The sequence below is a fragment of the Lytechinus pictus genome, chromosome 3 (assembly GCF_037042905.1).
Source record: "Lytechinus pictus isolate F3 Inbred chromosome 3, Lp3.0, whole genome shotgun sequence".
Taxonomy (NCBI): Eukaryota; Metazoa; Echinodermata; class Echinoidea; order Temnopleuroida; family Toxopneustidae; genus Lytechinus; species Lytechinus pictus.
In genome coordinates, this window is record NC_087247.1 from 82,306,649 (window position 1) to 82,325,073 (window position 18,425).

The 18,425-nt window shown below is 38.2% G+C and overlaps 1 protein-coding gene across 1 annotated transcript in view; it reads left to right on the forward strand.

Annotated features, from left to right (window-relative positions):
- The window catches only part of LOC129257996 (ectopic P granules protein 5 homolog), a 110,653-nt gene extending 100,335 nt beyond the window's left edge, over window positions 1-10,318 (forward strand). The window contains exons 27-30 of the mRNA XM_064096120.1: window positions 1,442-1,532; window positions 3,480-3,557; window positions 6,469-6,611; window positions 8,495-10,318. Coding sequence (XP_063952190.1) covers window positions 1,442-1,532; window positions 3,480-3,557; window positions 6,469-6,611; window positions 8,495-8,669 — 487 coding nt within the window. The 3' untranslated portion in view covers window positions 8,670-10,318. The remainder of the gene's footprint in view (window positions 1-1,441; window positions 1,533-3,479; window positions 3,558-6,468; window positions 6,612-8,494) is intronic.
- Window positions 10,319-18,425: the final 8,107 nt, after the last annotated feature.

The window sequence follows — 18,425 nt, forward strand, 5'->3', positions numbered from 1 at the left end:
AAAAGTTGCAAAATGACACAATATTGAAGTCACTGTTCTTTTTTCCGTGGTGATGAGCGAGTTTCTCAGCGGTTTCTTTTGAGTTTGATCGATAAGCCCTCCTCGGTTTTAGTAAATATTAATGTGTTATTAATATCAATGAATATATCATTTAATTCTCTTTAAAATGATACCCTTCATGATATGATTATGGTTCACATGAAGGTGCAGTGCCTTGAAATGTGGGGAAAGGTCAAAATTCAAAAGTTGCAAAATGACACAATATTGAAAGTCACTGAGTGAGTTTCTCAGCGGTTTCTTTTAATTGTTTTCATGCACCTTAACATCAATATTAACATGGAATCAAACACACCTCTGCACAAGCAAACAAACAAACACACATGGATGGGTATTTCAAACCACGATTCAAACCATGTTATCTCACAGAACCATCACTACAGAAGCAGGGGCTTGATTTGAATGGATTTTCATCTCTATTGACACAGACAAAAGAATCATGTTCTGTATTGACCCTTCATTACTATTTCTGCTCGTTTTGCAGCTTTTCAATTCAGACCTCACCCAACACTTTTGTATCCTGCTTTTTTCGTGATGGAATGATCATAACAGGCATGGTATCATTTTAAAGAAAATTAAATGATATTTTGAATGATATTAAATATGCATTGTGTAAAATTGGGAGTTTGGAGAAATTAATGGCCAAATTCAGATTTCCAAACTTTTTATGCTCGTTTTGCAGCTTTTCAATTCAGACCTCATCCAACACATTTGAATCCTGCTCTTTTCATGATGGCATGGTCATAACAAGCATAGTATCATTTTAAAGAAAATTAAATGATCTTTTGAATGATGTCAAATATGCATTGTTAAGAATTGGAAGTTGGGAGAAATTAATGGCCAAACTCAGATTTCCAAACTTTTTTTGAGGGGTTTATATATATATATATGTATATATATATATATATATATATGTGTATATATATATATATATATGTTCTGTATGTTTCTCTGAATTGTTCTAGTCCTTTTAATCAACATTTTGTAAATTTTTATTAATTATCGCGAGCTTGCAGTTTTGAAAAATAAATAGTATCTAAATACTAAATAAAATTAAATTGTATAAAGAAGGATAGATCATAAGGAGTAATAGTTCATTGTCAGATTTTGCTCTTATCATACATTATTCCTGTTTTGTAATCTTTTTGGTTAGGGCTGTAATATCAATTGAGGAAGAGGAGACTATAATTTTTTTTTACATTCTGCTGTTACCTCTTTATACTAGTTAACAATTTTTTAAAGATTTGTTTTGCTTAAATTGTGCCTAGATAGATGCTGTGAATGTAATGTGGAGATTAGTTTATTATCTAAGTGAACCATTACAATTATTTTATTATGCATAGAGGTCTGAATGCATACATGTACATACTCTTGATCATTTCAGCTCATTTTCAACGAGAGAAAGCTTGAATGTTGCATTGGACCTGAGTTATATTGAGCTCATGCCTACCCTCTATCATAATTCAGAAGTTGAGGTAAATATTTTCTTATTAAAGCTGCTGACAATTGATTTTTATGCCCCCGCAGACGAAGTCGGGAGGGGGCATTAAGCATTGCCCCCTTCCGTCCGTCCCCCCACTTGGTTTCCGTGCAATAACTCAAAATATTGAAAGGATTTTAAAAATTTGTGGTGTGTAGGTAGATGACACCAAAATATAGGCTAAGTTCGAATTCTGAGTCCGCAGGTCAAAGGTCAAAGCCCATTAGATATGTGAGTTGGTTTCCGTGTAATAATTCGAAATATATTTTATGGATTTAAAAAAAATTTTGGTGTGTAGGTAGATGACACCAAAATACAGGCTAATTTCGAATTCTGAGTCCGCAGGTCAAAGGTCAAAGTTCATTAAATATGCGAGTTGGTTTCCGCACAATAACTCGAAAAATATGTAATGGATTTTAAAAGTTTTGGTGTGTAGGTAGATGACACCAAAATACAGGCTAAGTTCGAATTCGGAGTCTGCAGGTCAAAGGTCACAGCTCATAAAATATGTGAGTTGGTTTCCGCGCAATAGCTCAAAAAATATTTACATGTAGGGGAAGGTGGGGTAAGTTGAGCATAGGGGCAAGTCAAGCCACCACCCCCAGGCTAATAATGAATGAGTCAGACATTGTGGTGGTGTCATGTATTGATGACCCATTGCATAACCCTTAACCCCACCACTTTGTTTTCAACTTTGAAACAAAAAGTACTTTTTTAGAGGGAAATATACAAATTTCAGCCAAAAAAGTAAAAAAGGGTGTGGAATAGAGAAGTGCTTTTTTACCCACACACATCTTTAAATATATTATAGAAAAAAGAACAATATTGTTAATCCAGGTATGGATTCTCATTCTTGTCATAGTCTTTTACATGATGAATGCATAAGAAATGTGTGGATGTGAAAATATCGCAATAAGTTCGGACTGGGGTAATTTAAGCCAAATCAACATGGGGCAAGTTGAGCCATGGTAATTCTTATGGTGATGTATAATAAAAAATTAAAAAACGTAAAAAGCCATTGATATGCAGGCAGAAAGGAGCAAATTCACATGACAGTTCTTTTACTTTTAGAAGATGTTAGTATTTATAGAGAATTAGCAAGTGAAAAGACTTTAAATGAAAAATTGACATCCTGGTTCTTCCCGCATACATTTTGTACATAGTTTTTGTGGCTCAACTTACCCCAGACGGTGGCACAACTTACCCCACAGATGGGGCAAGTTGAGCCATTTGACATTGTTTTTTTTCAAAGGTCACGATGACTTTCAGTGTGGGGGTAGAAAGTTATATATAGGTGAAAAATATTTCCCAAGAATCAAATTTAAAGGCAAGGTATTTATTTCTACAATATTACTAGTCATATCAATTCTAACATGCAAAATGCAAAAAGTGTCACAACTTACCCCGCCTTCCCCTAATGGTATTTAAAAATTTTGGGTGTTTAGGTAGATGACACCAAAATACAAGCTAAGTTTGAATTCAGAGTCCGTAGGTCACGGCTCATTAAATATGCGAGTTGGTTCAAAGGTCTAAATTATATTGGTTTCTGCTCGATATTAAGTTTAATCATATTGAATGAATTTCTGATCGCGTTAAGCGGGGGCATCTGTGTCCTTTGGACACGTCACATTTCTAGTTCCTTATTTTTTTGCACATAACCTTCCATCCCCTGCAGTATTTTTGTGAAGTCAAATAATGCAGTACAGCGATGATTAAAGGGAAAACTCTTGAGGGAGCTCATAGGATCAGTATGTCTGTCAACTTAGTGGTCTCCTTTTTTATATTAAGTTACTTTGCTTTATCTTGTATCACCAAACCATTGTGTTTGAATTCACTGTAATCTGTTTAGATTGATTATTATGCAGATGCCTTGGTGATGGTTGAAGTAAATCAATCTTGAATTTTGGCAAAATTAACCTTATTAATGTTCTAATATTCACAGACAAGACTAGAAATTCCTTGTAGATCAGCAGTCTCTTCCAGGCATCGTTGCTTAGGACCAGCAAAGATTGTTGTCAGGGTAAGTTCATACTATTTCTTTAAACTTTTTCATAGTTTGATAAGTAGGACTCAAATTTTTACTTGAAATTAGGGCTCAAATTATGTCCCAGACGTTTTAATGATCATTAATACTAAATAGGTTCATTATTGCGGATTGAAATAATCGCTAGAGGGTATTCATTTGTCTCGCAATCTACTATGGTCAACAAGGAAATTCGTGATCACTCTCGCAAAAAGTGTTCACTGGCTTTCTAGGAAATTCGTGATCACTCTCGCAAAAAGTGTTCACTAGCTTACAAGTTCACGAGCTTTCGAGTGCCGCTGCAACTCTTTATCAAGTCACTTGACAAAATCGGTATTGTGGTGGATGTCATAACTTTTGTCACAAAAATTGTCATAAATTTTGTCTCTTCTCTTTAGCGCGCACCAAAAATACGCAACTTTAAATGCACTTAATCCTTTTATACGAGGAAAAAAAGTGACAAAGTTTATGACAGGGGGATAGAAGTCATAAATTTTGTCTTATATTTTAGTACCAAATATCCCGATACTCTGCCGACTAAATGTCAAACATATAATGGTATTATTGAGATTTTATTTATTCATTTACTTATTTATTTATTTCGTCTTTATTTAACAGGGTAGCCCCATCAGTAGTTACCTCACTGTTATAATAGGATGCCCTGAATAACATAAAATACATATACATAAATATAAGTCATGAAAAACATCCAATGGTGATATATGAAAGAAAAGTACATAATAAGAATAGATTCTGGTATTATTTTCACTCACCATTTTCAAAAATATTTTTTCATGCTACAATTAGTTAGGCCCTACATATTGATTCCTCTTCCCTCTGTTTTCCTTCTTTTTTATTTCTCTTCTAAAATCCTTCACAGCTCCCTGCCTCTCTTTGTAATAAGCGCATTAATATACTGTACACGTAGTTGTGTGATGCAACTGTATTGGGGATACACCCTACCTGCCACAGGCCCTTCCTATTGACTAGAAGGACTCCCACTGGGAACTAACAGTGATTTTGATTGATTTGCTTCAGAAAAGATGCACAAGAACTTAGAGAGATACATGTATGACAGGGAAAAGACAATGTTCAGAATACTGATTTGTGACAATCATAGTGGTGTCACACCTCGGAGAGAAATGACAAAGTTACGACAGTGTTCTAGAATACCATAGGGTGACGGGGGGGGGGGGGGCTGGGCTGAATCGATTCCCTTTGAGTTCTTGGGAGCAGATTGCACGTGCACCAAGAAAATTGGCAAGATTATAGTATGGGATGCATTCTACAAGGCTGTATGGTTAATTTTTCCATAATCATCAGATTTTGAAAAATATGAATGAATTATGCTAATTTATGCACAAAATCATACTTTCTGCTTTAATTCATTATAAGAAGCTCATAGAGTGCTAGTTTTTGGTGTAAATATTGTTTGTACCATTGTTAACGTTTTACAATGAAAAAAAATCCTGGTTTGAAGATGAATTTGTTATGTATTTTATTGTTTTAAGAAATTCTCATGTACCTCTTTTTTTTTTGTTTTTTTTTTTCACTAAATTTATAGCAGTACCTTTTTTGAAGCAAAATTTTACTAAAATCAATTAATTTTAGTTAATGAAAGTAAAAATAATAATATCTCTATATAGGGTAAAAAAATTTAATTTTCATTGACTTTGTATACGTACAAATCACATTTTGGAACAATTTTTTGTCTGACATGCTCTTATGTAACCTGTGACTTTCGAACTGTGTACCCTGCATTGTGAATTTGGTCTCAAAAGATGTGCAAGACTTCAAAATGAAAGTCAGCGAGCAGTGCGGTTGAAAAGATTTTGCGATCGACGGAGGCCGCCATTGAGATCTTAACCAAGGTTAAGTTTTTGACATGTCATCATAACCTATGAAGTTTATGGACCTAGTTTATGAAACTTGGACATAAGAGTAACCAAGTATTACTGAACATCCTGCCTGAGTTTCAGGTCACTTGACTAAGGTCAATGGTCAGGTAGGGTCAGTGAACTTAGACCATGTTGGGGGAATCAATATCAAAATCTTAACCTAGGTTATGTTTTTGAAATGTCGTCTTAACTTTGAAAGTTTATGCATCTAGTTCATGAAACTTAGACATAAGGGTAAGGGTGCATCACTGAAAATCCTACCTGAGTTTTAGGTCATATGACCAATGTCAGAGGTCATTTTTGGTCTACAAACTTTGGCCATGTTAGGGACATTTGTGAAATTGTCATTATAACTGAAATTGTATGGATCTAGTTCATGAAACTTGGACATAAAGAGCAGCCATGTATCCCTAAACATCCTGTGTGTGTTTCAGGTCACAGTGACCAAGGCCAATGAACTTTGGCCTTTTTGGGGATATTTGTTGAATTTGCATCATAACTTAGAAAGTTTATGGATCTAGTACATGAAACATAGACTTAAGGGTAATCAAGTATGAATGATCATTTTGCACAAGTCTTAGGTCACGTGATCAAGGTCAAAGGTCATTTTTGATCAGTGGACTTAGTATTTCATTATCATATGATTTTTATGCATTAATCATTATATAATTAGAAATAAATCTTGATTAAATTTGGTACAATTAACTATCAAATAAGGGATTTGTGTGCCAATTATCCTTGCAATTGCACGATCAACAACTGACTTCGGGGGAGGGGGGCAGAAACACCCCCTCCCCTGGTATACAATTTTGAAATACCTCAGGCTATATCTTTACAGCTTTTATATTTGACCTAATAAGCATATACCCAAAGATAAATGCTACTTACCCCCTTATTGAATTGGTTAATATTCACAGTTTCTGTAGTTGTTGTATAGATTTTCTGTTTAGAACATTCATATGGCCAGTGATTCTGATGATATCTTTGGGGATGTACTTTTTTGTTCTCAGCACCAAGAATGCAAGTTAAGTGATGCTGTGAAAAGAAAGCTGGATGAAAACAGAACGGAGTACAAACAGCTATCAATAGAAATGGAATCACCACCTCCTCCAATTATCTGCACTGCTGCAGTTCACATTGAGAATGCCATTACGTGAGTTGATAATACATACGAGGGACATTAAAAGGGGAATCCAACCCAAACTAAAACTTGTTTTTATAAGGAAAAGAAAAATGAGACAAGTTGATAGGTCAAATTTTCAACAATATTGGACAAACAACAAGAAAGTTATGAATTTTTAAAAGATGTAAATATTGGTAATCTCTATACCCATGGAGACTTCAAATTGGCTGCATATGGGATATCATAGTGATGTAAGGCAAGGACTACTCTTCCATGTACTCCAATACATATTATGGCTGTAATGTCATTTTCCCCAAAAGTTTTATTTCAAATTATATTTTTATTTCATGAGGACATAAAACAATATACCACCTGGGTTATATTTAGATTACTGCCCCAGGGGAATGGGTACTTAGGAGAAAACCACAAATTCCTGATAATAAAGTACATGGCCTATGGGAAAGTTGCCCTTGCCCCTTGTCATAATTTGCTTACGCAGTTGCCTATTTGAAATCTACATAGTATTAGTGATCTCAATTTTAAAGCAGCAATAACTTTCTTATTGCTTGTCTGATTTCTTTCAAACTTTTGCCATTCTGTTTAATTTATTTTTCTCCTTCCCAACACAACATGTTATGGCTAAGGCTGGATTCCCCTTGAAGCATCCTGAAATGCACTCATTAGCAGAAAGCATCATAACTTCTTAATATTGTCATGACATCATTTCCATTGTCAAGTAGACTGACCAATGAGAGGTGTTGGGTGTGTCTTGTTCAGAGAATGTCTCTGGTTCTTGGAGGGATAAGTTGGCCTCACACATAGTCATGTTGAATGTACCTGGGTGGAATTGTGCAGTAGGGGTGCAAGCAGGCTATTTAGAGGTGGAGAATGTGTCTTCTGCAGAGATTTTTGGAAAGGGGGTTTGGTTGTGAATCACTTAATTGGCCATGTAGTGTACTGGGATGATGACCTAACACTTTATTTTCATGAATCTTGTGTACATACACAATGAACAATGTATTTTATGAGTGTTCTTTATTCAACATGTTAACAGTCTGGTACATGTCTAATGTTTGGAGATGAAAGTTACATGATTTTTCTTTCATTGAGTGTTGTCTGTAAATTGATCAACTTTGGCAGTTATTCAGTCATGAAAAGTCTGTTTATTTATTGAACATAAACATGAAAGTCTGTGGGGGGGGGGGGGGGGAGTCTACTGCATGTTAAATCCTCTTCTGAAATTTTGATATTTTTGTCAGCTTTTGATAGTGAAATATGTTTCAACATTTTTTTTAGCATTCGTAAAACAGACTATGAACAGAACAATAACAAAGAGTCTGGCTGCTGGGGGGGGGGGGGTGATCTACCTTGAAAGGTAACCAAGTTTCTTGTTCATTGATGCAAGGAGTGCTCATTTAAATATAAGTAATTGTCTGGCATATTCTGTCTGGTGGGTATGACCCGGGGGAAACCCTCCAGAGGTACGTGTACATGTAATAAAGCTAGCTAGATATGGTTGATAGGTAACACTTTGAAACCCACTTAACAAGATTCACCTTACTCAGTAAGTTTATGGCTACCACCATGTAACATTCCTGAAGAGGACTGGTTTTTTTTTCTTGTTTGATTGTAAGCTCTGAAAAGAATTTTTAAATTTTGTTTCATCCCAATAATCATTAATAAAATTGAAATAAAATGTTGTCATTGATGCAAATAAGAGTGATGATCTCATATGGTAATAGTGGAGGCACTTAGAGACTTAACTATAATTTGCGCTTTATAAGAATTGAGTATCATTATTATAGACTTTTACTGCATGCAATCTTAAATCCATCTTGATTAATAAAATCATTTAATAAAAAGCCTAATACCACTAAGATCTGTATGTACCTTGTTTCTTTATTTCATTGTAGTGATTTGATCAATAAGAGTCGTTCATCTACTGGGGAAGAGAAGATGACCCACAACCAAGTGGGTGTGGCCTTACTATATCACCTTGCCAACAAGATGAATGATGATTGCAGGCATTATCCTCCTACCAGACAGTTTTTTACATCGTGTATTGAGATTTTAGGGCAGGTAAATTAAAAGTAGCTTCTCGATCTTCTACCATTCTTAAATGTGACAACATGCACCCCAAAACCAATAACAAGTTGCCAGGAAAGGTTCTCTGTAAGTAACCTAAATGATAGTTTGGTCTTCTCTAAGAAAACTTGAAAATTAGCTAATCTGAAAGAGTTCCCCTTTTTTATACTGATAACATTTAAAGTTGAATAATAAAATTTAAAGTTGAATAAAAATAAAATGAAAGATGTAATATTTTCTTTGACACTAAGTCTTTAGGGATCGCTTGAAAGTTTCACTGATATTGCACAGTATGCCCTCTCATGCTAATGTGAGCCTCAAACCTTGTTTTATCTGTTGAAATATGCCTCATTCGATGGTTCATGTATATCAAAAGTCTCTGTGCAAGCGCTTTCCAACCTGCAAGCCTTATTTCCATGTGTCAGTCATACTCACGCACCTACGCCATCTTCATCTTTTCAGACTAACCTGCCTCAACATTCGTCATACATGTAGATAAGTCTCTCTTACAGATTGAGTTTTTAGTGTTTTTCTCCAAATACTCTGATATTGCATATTATTATTATATTTAGTTAGAGTGGGCCTTCCATTTTGCATCATTGTTGTACAGTGTAGCATTTCTAGGGTCCCTTTTCTCTCAGCTATGCTGTGCAGGGTTTACTTGGAACCATCCTTTCCTAGCGCAGCTGCGATCTATTTGTTTAATATATTTTCACTAACTTTCGGAATCCGTTTTGTGTACCCGTTATTCGTATTCCTTTTATTTGCTTCCTTCCCAGAAACATTGCTTGTTTTTTTTCACTCGCCTTTGTTCTTGTATCTTCTCTTTCCCATTGCTTCTTCTTTCATTGGAAATATTTCATCACTACTTTTTCTGGGAGCACTTAACCACCATGTTTCATTTCTTGTTTTTCTTTCGCTACAGTTACCTTTTACCTGTCCTTTTACTGGCACGTACGTGCAGTCGCCGCTGGCTAACGTCAGCTTAATGGATGACGCCATACTGCCAGATTTGGCCCGCGCCCTTACCGGCTAACGCTTGAATGCCATTCATCCATACACAAATTCCCCTTGATTACCGTTGATAAAAACCTCTGTCAAATCTTTCCCAGCGTTTTTATGAATTAGCGATGGATGTTTTTCCGTTAATCAAATATCGTTTATTATACCCATATTTTTTAAATATTTATAAAATTTTTATTTTAATCACAATTTCAGTCCAAACGCGGGTCAGTTTTTGTTAACCCACGTTGTTTGTGCATGCCCGCTTATAGCCTTACGCGTAGTGAAAGGAATGATGTTGGGTCCAACAACAGAATTGTTGTTGTTTGTTGGGTATGAAACTATGATGGCGACCAGTCACGTTTGACTGTAAAGCCAAATCGTTAAGATTAATTAATTAAGGTCAAGGTGAGATAAGAGAAAGGAGCAAGGGACTTTGTGGTGGGGGGGGGGCAGGGGAGAGAGAGAGAGAGAGAGAGAGAGAGAGAGAGAGAGAGAGAGAGAGAGGGAGAGAGAGGGGGGAGAAGGGGGGGGTTAAGAGGGCCGAGTGTGGATTTCATCATACAGTGCAGGGCGTCGATGAACACCTTTCTCCAAAATATAGTAAGTGACAGAAAAATCAGAAAAGGGTTGATTGGTTCTGATTTTGCAAAAAAAAAAAAAAAAAAAACAGAATTTATCAAGATTGCTGTTATTCTTCATCATGGTTGTAGAATTTAATTTAGTTTCTCTGATAAGTAATCTTTTTAAGTTATAATTATTTGATAATTATTTGATTTATTTCACTCTTTTTTTTTGCCTCGTTTTTTTTCTTCCAAAAAATCAGGGAGCTGAAAAATATGAGAGCTAGAACCTAAAGATATGGGGTAGCTATGAAGTTGGAGAGGGCGCAGCCCCATGCACTTGCAGATCCAGATCGATTTTCATAGGGGACACTTAGAGAGCCCCTATTTCTTCAAAATTATTTTTACAAGCAAAAAAAAATCAAAGAAGACATCATGCCACCGACAGCTGCCTCGTCAAAGGGGGGCAGTCAATTATTTTGAACATTTTTTTTTTTCATTTTGTCCTCGATAGAGGGGGGGGAGTCAATTAATTATATATACATTTTTATTGTTTATGGGGGGGGGGGGGGCCTGCTACTGAGCATGTTTTTAAAAGGGCTTGATATAACAGAAATTGTATGATTTAACACAATAAAATGTATCATGGAGGTTAATACTATATTAATACTTAATTAATAATAATTGTTTTTATTGAAAATGAAAATAATAAAGGCAACCATAGATAAATACAGGCCTTAACCTGTTTAACAGGCATAAAGTATAAATGTTTAGCTATATAGCTGATGCTTTGATCCCGCAACCAAAATTGATGTTGGCATAAACTAGCTGTTATAATTAATATCAGTGGCGAACGAGCGAAAAAAAATGAGGGTTATACGATATGGCGTATCAGGCAAAATTTATTTAAGTATATAGTTGCGAGCAAGCGACATGAGCATAATTTTGACGTTTTTGTTACAAAAATCCAATTAAACAATTTCGCACGATTCTCTTTCCTTTTCCTCTTTTTTTCATGTTCATGAAGAAATTGGGGGCAATTAAGGCCCCCCCATAATAAAGCACCACTCTTTGTTATGCCACTGTCTAAAATTGGATTTAAACTATGAGAATTTGAATTTATCTAAGTAATCCAAAGGGATAAGACAAAAATATTTGCAGATTATTTATTTCAAAGTATGTTTACTAACTCCCAACTCTGCTCTAACGTTAGCTGCACTGCACGTTGCCCAACGGCCACCCACCAAGGGGCCAGCCAGACTCGCCCTGTGCGCAAGTGACCGCGTTCGCGTAAGTTCACCCGAAGGCATGACTAAATTCTGACCATAAACATCACCTAATTAATCACTCTCTGACAATATTTCAAAGTATCTTTTATTACAGTTGATCCTTTCGGCCATTAAACGATAATATTTCCAATGTTATCATGACAAATAATTTTAATGAAATAGTGGCATTGTAGAAAGAAAAAAAATTTATAAGCACGAAATCCACCAGATATCTCATCAAACATACAGCGCAGCGTTCGGACTGGTGAGCGGTACGGCTCGCTTGGAGTTTTCACCCCAACGAATTCGGCGAAAATGTTACCATTGCGCCGTGCGAATGTTCAATCTGCGGCTCTCAATCAGAGACATGAATGTCTCTTTTTGCATTATCAAAAATGTATCATAAACTTTGTTTGATTTGTTTACACGTCTTTGCATATCCGTCGTGATAATTAGTAAAATCTACGATGTCTTCTTCTAATTCAGTAAAAACTACGTCTTCAAAGTGCCAAATGTCAGAAAATTGCAGAAAATCGTAAAAACTTGCCTTAAATTTCTCTTTTTGAAAGTTCATCCATGGTCTGGAAAAAAAATGTTATAACTTAGGTAGACATATACTGTGAACAAATGCATCCTCGATCACTAAAATGAAGTGGTTGCTAAGCTTTTTAAACTCAGACCGCGTTACCATGGCAACTTGGGAAAACCCTTATTTTTTAAAAGTAAAATTATGGTTTTAAGGGTCATTTTAGATACATAAAATTAACCCTATTTTGAAGTATTGGGTTTAAATTTCACATAAAACTGAATTATCTATGTTTATACTTTCGTATATGAATATTCATATTTCTTGTAGAATCTTAGTTTTTGATTGGTCAATGTTTCAGTCATGGATAATGACTGAGCGTAAAAAAATCTGAAAATGCGCATTTTATCGGCAACCAACAAGCAAGATGGCGGAACACATTAAGTTGGCGCTATGCACGTACGTGCTAGAGCCTGATCTGATGATATGACATAGGGGTCAACTACCTCAGTGGATCCCTTGGTACCTCCCTAATAGGGTAAACCCTACACGCACTGCGGCTAATGTCCCATTGGCTCCACCGTCTGGTGCCCCATTGCCTCTGCCAGGACAATCTGGTCAGAGCTTGCAGGAGCTCATGCTCCCTCTGGGGTTCAACCAATGAGAATTTCATACCTCCCTGTTGGTGGCACTCCCACACTGTCGGTGGAGGATTACAATGCATGGCTCTATGATTCTGCAGGCTCAGTCTTACCAGAATCTCTCAGGGGTTTCATTCTTGGTAGGCTTCAAACCTTCCTGTAGTTGTTAATCCCACTTTGGTGCTCTTCCTGGGAAGAGATTCCAAGTGTTAATATACTGTCGACTCAGTCGTATCGGCCACTGATTAAGATCCAAATTTGGGTCAGCAACTGTAACAACAGTGCTACTCGTATACTGGCCTTACCAGAAGGGCAACTCGAGTGGGGCTACGTCCAACAAATATCACAACTGTTTCGGACAAAGAGTCTTTGGATCTGCAAGCCTGCAAGTCCCTGCCCATCGTGCGCCTGGCTCACTAGCTTGCGGCCTACCTCAAAAGTTCTTGCCTGATAACTTTGACACCCCTCAGCCTGATAAAAATCAGTTTTTGTTTCTTTTTCCTAGTTTGCCACTGGCTTTGGGCATCCTCTAACCTGAAGATTTCAAGCTGCCGACTCTGCTTCTAGACAACGGTGAAGTCAAAAGATATGCTCCCTATGCTTTGTCTTCCACAAGGGGAGAAGTTACCTAGAAACCTGGAAACTTTTTCATCGCTGCAATTTTAGGCTTGCTGGCTAGCCTCTGAGTCATTGCTCAAGACCATTAAATTTGTGAGGCTGACCGTGTGCCCTTCGAGAATATCTTAAATCTGTCAGGGATGATGTGGTCACAGCTTCCAGGGCCCAGATGCCTATGAAGAGACAGCATTGCTCTTCCTGGGGGTCCTTCTGAAGGACTTTCCTGCTCTGTTGAGGCCCTGTCACATTGTTCCGTGCAAGCCTTGCTGGTGAGTTGTGGGTGATTGCCCGAAACAAAGTTTTGAGCATGTTTAGAACTTTTTTATGTGCAAATCAGACTTGCATACACATTTGCAGGCAACTGCGTATGAGATTTGTGCGAGATACTGTCAAAGCGGGCGACCTGTGGGTAGCAAAAATGGTTACCCGCAATTCACACGCAAGGCTTGCACAGAACGATCTGACATGGCCTTTAGCAGGTATTCCTAGCAGGTATTCCCAAGGAAGAGGCCACCCTTTTTGTCTCGCCCACCAGAGGTGAAGGCAAGACTTAGGGATCCAAATGTCGTCCGTCCGGCGTCCGTCCGTCACAAACCTATTGACACATAATTCCACAACCGTAAGTCGCTTTTCAACGAACCTTGGATGGTAGATGGACTTAGGGGACCTGCATGTTATGCTGCAGTCGGAGGTCACATGATAAGGTCAAAGGTCATTTTCAGGTCAACATTAAAGTTTACATGCAAGACTCTCTTATGACACCTAACTCCGGAACCGTAAGTCCGTTTTCAACCAAACTTGGATGGTAGATGGACTAGGGAGACCTGCATGTTATGCTGCAGTCCGAGGTCACATGGTAAGGTCAAAGGTCATTTTCAGGTCAACGTGCAAGACTCTTATGACACCTTACTCCGCAACCGTAAGTCCCTTTTTAACCAAACTTGGATGGTAGATGGACTTGGGGGACCTGGATGTTATGCTGCAGTCGGAGGTCACATGATAAGGTCAAAGGTCATTTTCAGGTCAACGTTAAAGTTTACATGCACGACTCTCTTATGACACCTAACTCCGCAATCGTAAGTCATTTTTCAACCAAACTTGGATGGTAGATGGACTTGGGGAACCTGCATGTTATGCTGCAATCGGAGGTCACATGGTAAGGTCAAAGGTCATTTTCAGGTCAACCATAAAGTTTACATGCAAGACTCTTATGACACCGAACTCCGCAACCGTAAGTCACTTTTCAACCAAACTTGGATGGTAGATGGACTTGGGGGACCTGGATGTTATGCTGCAGTCGTAGGTAACATGATAAGGTCAAAGGTCATTTTCAGGTCAACGTTAAAGTTTACATGCACGACTCTCTTATGACACCTAACTCCGCAACCGTTAGTCACTTTTCAACCAAACTTGGATGGTAGATGGACTTAGGGGACCTGCATGTTATGCTGTAATCGAAGGTCACATGGTAAGGTCATTGTAAGGTCAACATTAAAAGTTTACGTGCAAGGCTCTTATGACAAGAGTTATTCCATCCCAATCAATTCACAATGAAGTTTTGATACAATTCTGTTGCGTGCGCTCGCAAATCACGATATTTCTGGTTATTTTCATAAGTGGGCGAGACACAAAATCGCTTTTGCCTTGTCAATATAAATAAAGCAAGCAGTAGAATTGGCCAAGCAATTCTGTCTGCCAGCCCCTCCCTGCTCAAAGAGTAAGTTTCTGACACAGTGGTCTTTTGCCAAACAGAGGACAGCCTCTGTTTTTCCAAGTTCAGAAGCACCCGCCTTGCTGTCAAGGATGATTTGAGACGACGGTGGGTCAGCCAGGGGCAGGGGTACCTCCAAGGCAATGTCTGCCACATGCAAGAGCATTTAAAGGTGTGCCCCAAGCTCTAGAAATCAGTGGGAGTCTTTTGGTTTTTCTTCCTGCTTTGGAAGCCATAACCAAAGATGTCTTCATTTCTTAATTGTTTGAGATGGCTACTTGAATATCTTAAGCCCCTTTCACAATTGACGTACGACCTGTTATGACCGCCTGCAACAGTTTTTTCATGTTGCATGATCGATCTCTTGGTGTCTTGCGAGCACTCGCAGTCGTTGTAGACTATCGCATCAACTTGATGTTGTCGGAGGTGGTCGTGACTGGTCGCATCTGAACTTTGAAGAAAATCCAAACGCGATCAAATACCATCGATTCACTTCTATCAGATTGTACCATCGGTCTGGAGATCATCGTGTGAGTGTTGTTCATCGTTGTATGAATTGATGCGAGAGGTTGCACAACTAAGTCGTCGCATTTAGTCGACTGGGGGTCGTACAACACTTGCACATGTGCTAGCGACCTATAGAGACCAGTCTTGCGACTGGGTGCGATAATATATAGGCCATAAGACTGTCAGACCGATCGCAACATGGCTTACAACATTGCACTACCGTTGCATTCGCATGTAATAATAATAATAATAATTAACATCATTTATATAGCGCTTATCACAAAGAATGTCTCTAAGTGCTTAAGGAAAATACATAGGAAGACAAGAAATTTCAGCTAAAATCAAATTATACATGTTAACAGTTGAAAGTAGACAGTTGAAGCTGCATATGCTAAGGATGATCTATTTAACGAAAAGATGAGTTTTTAACATAGATTTGAATTTGTCAGTTGAGTCTGCTTGTTTTATGCTCTGAGGAAGGTTGTTCCAAAGTTGAGGGGATGCTGAACAAAAAGATCGGGAACCATAAGACTGGGTGTTGATGGCAGGAACTTTTAAGAGTGATTTTTTGCATGAGCGCAAGTTGCGGGAGGGTGAGTATTCTGATATTAATTGTTGAAGGTAGACTGGAGCTGATTTTATCAAACATTGGAAAGTAAGCAAGAGGATCTTAAAATCAATTCGTTCACGAACCCTTAGCATATGAAGCTCCCTTAGCAGTGGAGTGACAGACTCACGTGAACGACGTTTAGCAATAAGCCTAGCTGCTGAATTTTGTATTCTCTGCAGTTTGTTAATCTGTGTATCAGGTAGACCATACAGAAGACTGTTGCAAAAGTCAATGCGAGACATGACCAGTGCCTGAACAAGCCTCTGGGTGGTCTTTTTTGTAAGAAATTGACGGATGCTGCCGATTTTATGCAATGCAAACGAGGCAGATCTGCATACGTTGTTCACATGGGTCTTTAGAGACATATTATTATCAAACATGACCCCTAGGTTTCTAGCAGCCGCAGAGCATTCTATATTAGTACCATCAAAAGAAATATCGCCAATCGGACTACAAGTCCTATGCCTACTCACAAAGTGTAAACATTCTGTTTTACGTTCATTTAACTTTAATCCATTCTGTATGGACCAATTCTTAATGTCTGTAAAACATGCACTGAGTCTTTGTAGCGCCACAGCGTGGTCCTCCTTCTTCAACACTAGGTAAATTTGAGTGTCATCTGCATAAGTCATACATGATATTCCATGGTGTTTGATGACATCCTCTAAAGGAGATGAGAAGAGTGTAAATGCTATCGGACCGATGACGGACCCTTGAGGTACTCCGAAGTTAGAGAAGCTGACAATCGATTCAGAGCCATTAACAAAAACAGACTGGGTTCTATTAGCGAGGTAAGAACGAAACCATTCCAGAGCTGAGTTGTCAAGTCCAAATCTTTCATGTAAACGACTTAGAAGGGCATCATGACTCACCGTGTCAAAGGCTGCAGAATAGTCCAACAGCAACAGAATCGCTTCATCGCCTTTATCGAGGGAAAGAAGGATGTCGTTTGAAACTCTAAGCAATGCAGTTTCACAACTATGATGCGGTCGGTATCCTGACTGCTTCTCAGAATATAGATTATGCTCAGACAAATACTCCTGGAGTTGTTTTAACACAAGTCTCTCTACAGTCTTTCCCAGGAACTGAAGATTGGAGACAGGTCTGTAGCTCTTTAGATCATCAGAACTCAGTTTTGTGGACTTCAAGAGTGGAGTTACATGAGCATGCTTGAGTGAATCAGGAAAATGACCATTGATGAGGGAAGCATTCACAATAGCTGTTATAACAGGAGTTAACTCATTAATGCAGTTCTTAAGTAGCCAAGTAGGTATTGGGTCGAGTCGAGTGGAAGTTGAACGAGATTCTTTGATAACTCTGTGAACTTGGCCCTGTGTTACAGGAGAAAAAGCATTAAACCGATGATGGGTCGTTCGAAAATTGACGTGGTCGAGATTGCTTGATGGTAGACTCTCAAGGGACCGTACAAGGACATCAATCTTCACGCTGAAGAAATTTGAAAAACGATCAGCAAGAGATCGATGTGGGTCATCATCTGATGGTAGGACTTTCCTTGCTGAGGTAGAAGACAAACGATCAACTCTTTGAAAAAGCTGATGAGCATCACAGTCGTCAAGTTGTTCAGAGTAATACTCTGTTTTAGCCTCGGCAAGTTGGTTGCTATAGAGACGACATTCATCCTTCAGGATCTGGCGGTCGATTTCTGCTTTGGAGTGACGATATCTTCTCTCTAGTCGTCTAACCCTCTGCTTACTTTTCCGAAGATCGTCAGTGAACCAACGTGAGTGAGGCCTTGCAGTTACACATCTAGTAATCAGAGGAGCATGCTTATCAAGTAGAGCTTGTAGTACCATGTTATACTGAACAACCTGCTGTTCAAGGTCATAAGCAGGTGATCTGTAAAGTTCAGATTCTAGAATGTCCTCACGGAAAGCTTGGATGTCAATGTCTTTCAGTTTGCGAAAACTGATCTCAATTTTGATTGAATCCGGCTTCTTGACGTTAAGTTGGCAGCTGACAGATGAGTGGTCAGAAGGAAGAAAGTTTGATGATGACACATTAGAAATTACATCATCAGATGCTCTTGTAAGAATCAAGTCCAAAGTATGACCCTTCCGATGGGTAGGAAAGTCAATGTGCTGGATCAAGTTGGCAGATGAAATCAGGTCCAGAAACAAAACTGCCTCTCGATCTCTATCATCGTTGACATGAAAATTAAAGTCGCCGCAGATCACAAGATGGTTGGGTTCAGAAGCCAGTCCTTCAAGAAAGGTAGCAAATTCATCAAGAAAGATGGAAGACGTTGATCGTCGATCTATAGTTCTCTGTGGTCTGTAGATCACCACCAGGCGA